The 10,647-nt window shown below is 37.3% G+C and overlaps 1 protein-coding gene across 1 annotated transcript in view; it reads right to left on the bottom strand.

The window, feature by feature from the left end:
• Positions 1 to 832: 832 nt before the first annotated feature.
• Positions 833 to 10,647, bottom strand: part of rnf217 (ring finger protein 217) — a 108,407-nt gene continuing 98,592 nt past the window's right edge. The window contains exon 6 of the mRNA XM_052024671.1: positions 833 to 5,429. Coding sequence (XP_051880631.1) covers positions 5,356 to 5,429 — 74 coding nt within the window. The 3' untranslated portion in view covers positions 833 to 5,355. The remainder of the gene's footprint in view (positions 5,430 to 10,647) is intronic.

The raw sequence follows: 10,647 nt of genomic DNA, 5'->3' as shown, positions 1-10,647 counted from the left end.
AATCATATGTAAACATCCACACTTCTGGCCTTATGATGAAGGGAAGATCATTGATGATGTAGTTGAATGTACTTAGTCCTTGGATATCGAAGTGAGAATCCCTGAGCTGCACTGTCTTTAATATACCCAATGACTGAGCCACCACAACCTTTTTGGGTTGAGAATTCCAAAGATTCACTGCCTTCTGGGTGAATGGCCAACGACTTATATCGAGGAAGTGGAAAATGGATATATAGAAAATAATCCTAGGTTTGGGCAGTCAGCATGAATTTACAAAAGGAAAATTGTGCTTGACAGATTGGTTAGTTTTGGAAATTGTAACCACCAGAACAAATAAAGTGAAACCAGATGAGATGTATTCAGACTTTCAGAAGGCCCCCGATAAAATGTCACTTTAGAGATGCTGAAAACAAAATTATAACACATGGGATTTTATTTTCATCATTCTTGGTCTTGTCACCTCCAAGGACTACTAGTCCAATGCCCTCCTGACTGACATCCCCACCTCCATGGTAAAGTACATTCAAAACTGTTGCTCAGACTATCAATCTACGTTGACTCAAAGTTCTCGAAACGGTAACGTTTACAACAGAAGCAATTATGTTAATATTTTTTTAAACTTAAATTAGTAATGTACAATCGTACTGAACTTAAAGAAATTGAATATATTGGTTGGAAATTAGTGTCACGTGCAAGAAATGAAACTCATTTTCCTCAATGTACTTTCAATTAAAGCTCCAACAAAAGTCAAACCAAAAGAGAAAACACAATTTTTGACTTAAAATTAAAAACACAACACAATGTAATTCCATTTTATTTTTTTCTCTAGAATAGTACATTTGATATACTTAATCACATTATTTCAGCTATTGTTTTGCACAAAAAAGCTATCAGAAGTAGTACTGGTAGTTGTTTCTGCTCCAGTCGTCACATGAACTACCCAAGCTGTTATTTCTAGTTGTTAAATGCAGATGAGCCATTAATCAGACACATTTACATAGAATTTATGCACTGTAACTTTCATTCTCTGATTCATGTAGTGGTTTTTATGGAATTGGCTTAACAACTACATTTCCCTTTTTTAAAAACTAAACAAAATTAATGTGAATAAGCTTAAATATACTTTCTCAGCACAATCCACAGAAACAGTTGTAAAAGTAAAATTTTTGACTTTTTCCCTGACCCTGGCCAGCAGGATCCTAAAATTGACAGAAGACCAATAAACAAGTGCAAAGTACCTCTAGTTTCAAGTTTTTCTCTGCTTTCTTATGCTTGGATGTGGTGGTGGTGAGGGAAAAAAAGGAAATTTAAATTGGCATTAAAATAGGAATATCTTTATGTGTTTGCATTCTGGATCATTGCTAAATAGCTGTAGCTATATTTTATGCAACTTTCTTAGTGAAAAGATGATGAAACCATGTCAAATAAAAAAGGCACATCCTTTGGTAATGAATTGTCTATTAATACTTACAAACATTTAAGGGCACTGTGCAGTTTTCATTCTTCTGCAACTATTTAGAAACAGAAAAATACTGCCTACATTAAAAATCACTTAAATAATAAAATCTGTAACTGTTCAGTTACCAAGTTTGCTCTTGCAGTTAACCTTGTAACATTTTTCAGAAAATTAATTCTTGTTATAAAGGACACACAACAGGAAATAGAACAAAAAAAAATGACCTGAGCAGAACATTACTGATTGAAAGAGGAAGTACTGTACAAAATGTCTTTGTGGGCTGTGGTTTTGCTAAATTAGTCCCTTAATAGATAAAAAAAAAATTTAATTCTCTTTTCTCAAATTATTAGCAATTTCAAATTTTAGTTCATTTCTCATGCCAGTCTTGTACCAGCTAAGACAAGCCAGAATGGCTTTTTAAAAAGAGGCGAGGAGCCTGCACAATTACAAAAAAGTAATTTGCTTGGGAGTCCTCCTGATTGGCTGCTACAATCATGATGAGAAACCTTCTTATGAACAGAACAAACAGATCTTCTGTTGTGGTTATGCAGGTCAACCAGGAAAATCCTTGAGGATATTTCTGTATTCTATGCCTAACCATCATTTCTATCTAGTGTGGCCAAAATACTAACTTCTATAAAGTTGCAGGGATTCTTTTTAAATATAATTTACAAGCAGGCAAGGTTTTTCTCCAAGAATGTTCAAAGTGGAACCAACTCATTCCCTGAGTAAATAAACCAATTCGACCAATCCTGTGCAAATTTGTTGACAATGATACAAGGTACATCGGTGAGGCAGAAATGTACTTAAGGTTGCTCAGGATGGCTTTCAAATTAAGGGGAACAAATGGGAAGAAAGACAATGAAAAATGATGGACCTTGGAGACTGTTGAGTGAAGAGAAAAGGTATCACTTAAGATATGGATATTGACATAGACATCTCAGAGACAAGAGCATGGGGATGTATATCTTGGAGATAAAAGCAAGAACAAATGAACATGTAAATCGAAAATGAATGGTTTCTCATATTACTCATTGCGGCAAATTTTCAGATTTTGCACACAGAAAATCTGGAATTGATTGCTGCCTGTAATAGAATCAGGTTAACTTTTATTTCAAATTTTCTAAAATTTACAACTTGACAAATTACTACCCAGGCATGGTGCAGGTAAAACTTTTATCCTGTTTTCAAAGTTGTGAAATGTTATTTTTAGGAGGAGAAAATTGTTTAAACTATAAGTGCACAGTTATACAATAACTATTCATATGACTTTCAAAGATTATTAAACATCTCTGAATGTGATGGACTTATTTCTCTCATGTTTATGTGGTGTGAAGAGATGTGAACAAAAACATTAAGGTCTGAACCATCATCACTAATTTTACATGACTTCACAGAACTAAACGAAAATATCCAAAGTTTTATTAAAATCCACATCATGTAATAATTTTAAAAGTCTGCAAATACAAGGGAGGTCCTTTCAGTTCTGAGTTAATGTTTACAAATGTAATTATGTCAATCTTGATAAAGGTGCAGTGGATAATAAAAACAAATCAACCGAAAGAATGTTGCTTTTAAATGTATGTAGATTATAGGTTAATTCCATGACCTATGCTTCCTTGTTGGGAGTTCAGCATCACAGGAAGTTTTAATTGTGCTGCCCTAGATCTCTATCCCATGCTCAGTGCAAGTATGGTTTCCTCATGGATCTGCTAATCCATTGCTCATTATTTTCTCAGCATTATTTCCAAAGAGGTATCTAGAACTTGAGTCTTTATCACCACTAAATATTTTATGGATTGTATCTAAACTGCTCCTATACTTTACAGAAGCTATAACAATAATTTATGCCCAACTTGTATAATTTTATCATGATGATCAGCCAATCACTGAAACATTCTTTTACACTCAAAGAGATGTTTACACTACTGGATGCCAAGCCTTAGTGGGGTTATAGTGACCAACTGTATCTATCAATTTTTTTTAATAAGTACTCTTTTGGGCTTTTAGAAGTTATAGAATTAAATGTCTGTAATCACAAGCTACTTTTTGATATCCGGTAAAAGAATGCCAATTACACCAGGTGTGCAGGATATGATTGATAATTTTAATACTGAGGTTCTTATTGACTTAATTGAAAAATAATCTGCTAAAATTAATATTTAAACTGTATTTAGAAAACATTCATTTTTTAAACATTTCAGCATAGAGTTTTGATGAATTAAAATAAAGTACTGACCTTTTAATTGGTTTAAAGAGAGAAGTACAAATGACTCTGAGGTATTGCATTATCAGGAGAACTATTTTTCTGATAATATTAATGGATCAGCTAGTGAAAGGAGGTACTGGATGCTCTATATATTTCTTGTGTAGTTAAAATAAAACTATGAAGAAACATTTCTAGCAAAACCACAACATCAAACTTACAACTGTTTTGCAGTTTTCTGCAAAACTCAACATTAAGTTTTCTTGTTTTAAAATTATGATATGACAATCAAGTGACTCACCTTATAACAGAATAGAATTAATATACTATATCTTACATACATCATGGCTATCAGCAGCAGAGGGATCTTCTCCTCTCTAAACAAAAAGTTAATAAGGCACGAAAAGTTACCTTATGATGGCATCAATTTATGATGTTAGATGGAATGCAAACTGCTGGAGTAAGAACTTTCTCCTCTTCCACTCTCCTGGGAGCTAGTCACAATTGGCATGAGACAATTTAGCTAAATGGAAAAATCACAGGCTGCCATGAACTCATATTTTCACTCAATATACTGTGACTACTCATGGGTCCAGGATGGGGAGAGCGCACTTGGCACACCAGGTCTCTTGCTCTATCCATGCCTGGGTGTCCCTAGAGGAGAAGCAAGTAGTGCTCATTGATACACTTGAGCCTTTCTGTGACCAGTGATCAAAGCTACAGAAGTGGATTGTTAAAACCCAAAACCAAATTTTATTTTGAAATTTCTTTAATACTTTAAATAACTTACATCTACTGCTTCTGGTCCCCAACAGCTAACTTTTAAATATTGATGACACCATTCATTTAATTGGCAACTAATTCAAAGTTTGCTTTTTGCAAGATCTCTGCCATTCACATTTCAGCAACAAGTTAGCTTCAACCAGTTTCCAATAATTCCCACTACTAAAATAAAGCAAGGGCGCTCTTCATTTAGGAAAAAAAAACATACTATATACATTATTTTGGCTAAAATTTAAACTCCTTGGGTATTATAACGATCAGGTCTGCTTGCTCTTTGGACTAAATGGAAGAGTCAATTTGGGTTGTCTTCTAAAACACCACAATTTAACTCTTCATGGATTGAGCTGAATTACAATTGCAATTCTATAAATGATGGCTGTTAACAATTGGATGAAATATCCAAATAAATGAGACTTTAATGAAGTGGAGCACATAGCACACAAGTATTCCTTGAGATGATATTTTTTCATTACAAAAGGAACAGAAATGTCATATAGTGCAGAGAAAAGTATTCTTCAGAAATTGAGATTTTAAGACAGTGTTAGGACAATACAGGAAGTGCAAACATTGCCAGAGGCTCACACCATCCATGATTATAACTAACATGTGCAAAATGGTTAAACAGCCTCTTCTTCAGCACTGTTATCTTTCACTCCTGATTCATCCATTTAAAAAAAAGATTATTTTCTTCTTTCTTGAGTTGTACATCACAGTGCTTGAAGCCAGATCTTTGGAAGTATTCTGAGAATGGTGTACTGCTTGGTAATATGGCCAAAAATAATTCATGGCAACATTCCCAGTTTCACATTTGTTCGATATCTAGTTGTTAATTACGTGCTATTGCTTCTCACTGCAGAGTTCTGTGAGGACCCTGACACATCCGTCATTACCCGTGTAAATGAGACTTTTTTTACGTAAACATACCAGTCTGCGACCGTTTCCTCTGCCTCTTACAAATGTAATAGATAGGAAAAATAAACAAACCTATTAAGAAAAAGAAAAAAAAACTGCATTAGAATTGAGTTATTAACATAATTTTGTAATTTAAAAAAATTAAAACCACTTGTCAATAAAGTCCCACGATAAGAACACTCTAAGTAGTGATAAAAATTTAAACGGTTTAACATGAATGTTTTTACTATTTAATTAATGGTTGTAGAAATGACAAAAAATTAAAATACAGAAGGATTTGATTGCAACAAAGCACAAACAAGAAGTATTTTGCATTAGATAGATATATTGGTTTACAATATTATTTATGTTAAATGATTTGAATAGAATACTAAAAATGTACTTGTAATGACATAATCTGACAAAATAGCACAACGTAATTAGATCAACATAGGACATGATAGAACATGAATCCTGTTATTGTGCTATGCCATTTAATACTTGCTTCATTAGATTAACTGCAGACCACTTTTTCTCAGAGTCACAGAATCATAAGGCATAGGAACAGGCCCTTTGACCCAGGGAGTCTACATGGACTCTGCAAGCACCCATTTACAGTAATTCTACATTAATCTCATTTTATTTCATGTGTTCTATGTTGCTATTTAATGCATAGAGGCTACAACTCACGGAAAAAAATACAAATATTAAATAATTACTTTTGATTTGTGATATTTAACAGTATTAATGAAGTATATGAGGGAAAAGGAGTTGAACCATGTTTTGCAAAATGATTACAGTAAGCTTTGCAATGATTAATATATGCGATAAAAATGACCATTACACCAACTCTTTAAGGATAGTTTATGAATAATTGGAATTGTATTTGTCATATACAAATGCAAAATTTGCAGTAATTCAGTTTGTGAAAATATGCCCTTTTACATGCTGAATTAAAAAAAAATTGAAAGCAACTGAGAATAGTAAGTAAGACAGTAAACTGAGATAGTAAATTGAAAGCAACTGAGATAGTAAAAACTGATAGCAACTTTCAAACTTCTAAAATAATTGTGCTCCCAAAGTAATTGATTTTCATGTAACACATAAATCATCTGAAGGGGACTGAACTTTTACAAGCTCTGCTGAGTATATTTTTCTGATTCTATATTCTGAGGATGAAACCATGCTGTAAGCTGAAGATAGTGTTGCAGCACTATTTTTTGATCTCCACTCCTTTTTGGTTCACTTGCCTGATTTATGAGAATGAAAAAATGACCCATGATCTCAATGACAGCAAGGTCAAAAAGCAAAAGAACTGCAGATGCTAGAAATCAACATCTTTCAGCAGGAAAGGTCAATATTTTGTGTGTGGTCCTTCATACGAACTGGCCAAACAAGGGCAAAACTGAAACATTATTTTTTCTGTTCTTTGTACTTCTTTCCAGTAATGTCTGTAGATCTCTAATATTTGCCATTTAATGACAAACAAACTTCTAAACTGAAAAAAAAAGGTGAAATCCAAGTATGTCATCTCATGCATGTTGGCAGTACTGTGGTCTGATAAAGTTCAGGCAGCAGAAACTCAAACTCCGAAACCCAGGAATTTTCTCACTCCTCATCCCAATCACCTGTTGCAACTGAAGCAGTATGTTCAGCTTTAAACATCTTACCTCATATTGACTAAACTAAGATGACTCTTTTCTGGTATACTTCATAGGGATATGATGTAGTTGTATTTTTTTTCACTTGACCAGCAATCTGGAAACTAATGATCTGGTAACAGGAGTTCAAATCTCATCTTTGCAGCTGGGGGGGGGGTGTTGTTTTACTTAAATTAATTAAATAAATCCAGGATTTAAAAGCCAGTGTTGGTAATAGTAACTGTGAACCCCCTAAATTGTCCTGAAAAGCTATCTAGTTATGCTGTTTAGGGAAGAAAACTTGATATCTGTAACTGATATACAAGAATCTAGGCCTAATACAATGTGGTTCACTTTCAAATGCCTGGCAAGCCACTTCGTTTGCAAGCAATTAAGGATGGGTAACAAATTGTCAGTGACATGAATGAATAAAAAAAATGCATTTCAGTATGATTGTAAAAACAGTACTTTCATACACAAAAATCATCTGATTAGCTGACCTTCAAGCCAAGTTATGAAAGGCAAATCAAACATTTAGAATTAGCAACACATTGGGAAGTGGCCATTCCCCTCAATAACAGGTATACCACTTTGGATACTGCTGGGGGGGTGGGGGAACGACCTACCAGGGGAAAGCCACAGTGACCAGGTCTCTGGCACTGACCCTGGTTGTGTGGCACAAAAGGGAAGTGGGGAGAAGCGGACAGTGGTAGTGATAGGGGATTCCATAGTAGTGGGGGACAGACAGGAGATTCTGTGGATGTCAAAGACACTCCGGGATGGTATGTTGCCTCCCGGGTGCCAGGGTCAGGGATGTCTCTGATTGGGTCCACAGCATTCTGAAGGGGGAAGGCGAACAGCTAGAGGTTGTGGTACATATTGGTACCAATGGCATAGGTAGGAAAAGAGAAGGTCCTGAAGAGAGAATATAGGGAGCTAGGTTGGAAACTGAAAAGCAGGACCTAAAGGGTAGTAATCTCTGGATTGCTGCTTGTTCCATGTGTCAGTGAGGGTAAGAATAGGTTGATTTGGCAGATGAATGCATGGCTGAGGAATTGGTGCAGGGGGCAGGGTTTTAGACTTGTTGATCATTGGGATCTCTTCTGGGGAAGGTACGACCTGTACAAAATGGACAGGTTACACCTGAACTGGAGGGGGAACAATATTCTTGTGGGCAGTTTTGCTAGAACTGTTGGGGAGGGTTCAAACTAGTTTGGCAGGGGGATGGGAACCCGAGTGATAGGTCAGAGGTTGGTGCATTTAGTGCACAAATAGATGTAGCGTGTAGAAACACTGAGGAAGGATAGGCCATAACTCCTTGATCTTTACTGTAGCCTTGGGGAGGGATTGGAGCAGACAATATGGGAAAGTATTTAATTGAGGGAGGGGGAATTATGATGCTATTAGGCAGGAAATTGGGAGCATAAATTGGGAAAAGATGTTCTTGGGGAAGTGCACAATGGAAATGTGGAGGTTGTTTAGTGAGTACTTGCATGGGGTTCTGGATAGGTTTGTCCCATTGAGTCAGGGTAAGGATGGAAGAGTGAAGGAACCATAGTTGACAAGAGATGTAGACTATCTTGTCAAGGGGAAGAAAGAAGCTTACCTAAGGTTTAGAAAGCAAGGATCAGACAGGGCCCTGGAGGGAGCTTGAGAATGGACAGCAGAGCTAGAAGGGGGCATGAGAAGGCCTTGGAAAGTAGGATTAAGGAAAACCCCAAGGCATTCTACACGTATCTGAAGAGTAGAGTGAGGGTAGGACCGATCAGGGATACAAGAGGAAACGTGCCTGGAGGCGGAAGAGGTAGGGGAGGTCCTTAATGAATACTTTGCTTCAGTACTCACCAGTGAGAGAGAGACCTTGATGTTTGTGAGGATGGCATACATTAGGCTGATATACGAGGGCATGTCGACGTGAGGAAAGAGGATGTCGTGGGACTTTTGAAAAACATTAGGATAGATAAGTCACTGGGGCTGGATAGGATATATCCAAGGTTATTACGGGAAGCGAGGGAAGAGATTGCTGTGCCTTTGGCGATGATCTTTGCATCCTCATTGACCACAGGAGTAGTGCCAGATGACTGGAGGGTGCCAAATGTTGTTTCTTTGTTCAAGACAACCATGGGAATTACCGGCCAGTGAGTCTTACTTTAGTAGTGGGCAAATTACTGGAGAAGATTCTCAGAGACAGGATTTATGGGCATTCAGAGAAGCATAGGCTGATTAGGGACAGTCAGCATGGCTTTGTGAGGGGCAGGTTGTGCCTCATGAGCCTGACTGAACTCTTTGAGGATGTGACAAAGCACATTGATTAAGGTAGAGCAGTGGATGTGGTGTACATGGATTTCAGTACAGTGTTTGATAAGGTTCCTCATGAAAGACTCATTCAGAAAGTCAGGTGGCATGGGATCCAGGGAAACTTGGCTGTGTGGATTAAGAATTGGCTTGCCCATAGAAGACAGAGGGTGGTTGTAGATGGAGTGTATTCTGACTGGAGGTCAGTGACCAGTGGTGTTCTGCAGGGATCTTGTCTGGGACCCCTGCTCTTTGTGACTATTATAAATGACTTGGATAAGGATGTGGAAGGGGGGTGGGGGGGGGTGGTGGTTAGTAAGTTTGCAGATGACACAAAGATTGGCGGTGTTGTGGATAGTGTAGAAGGTTGCTGTAGATTACAACAGGATATTGATAGAATGCAGAGCTGGGCTGAGAAGTGACAGATGGAGTTCAACCCAGAAATGTGTGAATTGATATACTTTGGAAGATCGAATTTGAAGGCACAATACCAGGTTATCGGCAGGACTCTTTGCAGTGTGGAGAAACAGAGGGATCTTGAGGTCCACATCCATAGATCAGGTCGAGAGGGTTGTTAAGAAGGCATATGGTGTGTTGGCCTTCATTAGTTGGGGTATTGAGTTCAAGAGCTGCTAGGTAATGTTGCAGCTGTATAAGAACTCTGGTTCGACCACACTTGGAGTATTGTGTTCAGTTCTGGCCTCCTCATTTAAGGAAGGATGTGGAAGCTTTAGAGAGTGTGCAGAGGAGTTGGATTGGAGAGCATGTCTTATGAGGATAGTCAGATGCTGCCTGGATTGGAGACCATGTTTTATGAGGATAGGTTGAGCGAGCTAGGGCTTTTCTCTGGAGCGAAGGAGGATGAGATGTGACTTGATAGAGGTGTACAAGATGATAAGAGGCATAGATCGAGTGGACAGTCAGAGACGTTTTCCCCCAGGGCAAAAGTGGCTCACACAAGGGGGGCATAATTTTAAGGTGATTGGAGGAAGGTATAAGGGGGATGTCAGAGGCAAGTTTTTTTTAAACACAGAAAGTGGTGGGTGTGTGGAACACAGTGCCAACAGAGGTGGTGGAGGAAGATACATTAGGGATATTTAAGAGACTCTTTGATAGAGAAATGGAAGGCTATGTGGGAGGGAAGGGTTAGATACATCTTTGAGCAGGATAAAATGTCGGCACAACATTGTGGGTCGAGGGGTCTGTACTGTGCTGTAATGTTCTATGTTCTAAAATTTCCTTTTGAAACTAATAAAATGATCCTTTTACTGATAATTCCAAGGTCAGCAAATTTAACATTCAGTTCAAATTTGAAGACAGTTCCATTATAAAATAGTTAAGACATTACTTGGAATTGTTATTCAGCAGTTTAATTC

This window comes from Pristis pectinata, chromosome 10, assembly GCF_009764475.1.
Source record: "Pristis pectinata isolate sPriPec2 chromosome 10, sPriPec2.1.pri, whole genome shotgun sequence".
Classification (NCBI taxonomy): domain Eukaryota; kingdom Metazoa; phylum Chordata; class Chondrichthyes; order Rhinopristiformes; family Pristidae; genus Pristis; species Pristis pectinata.
This window is presented reverse-complemented; position numbering and strand designations above follow the sequence as displayed.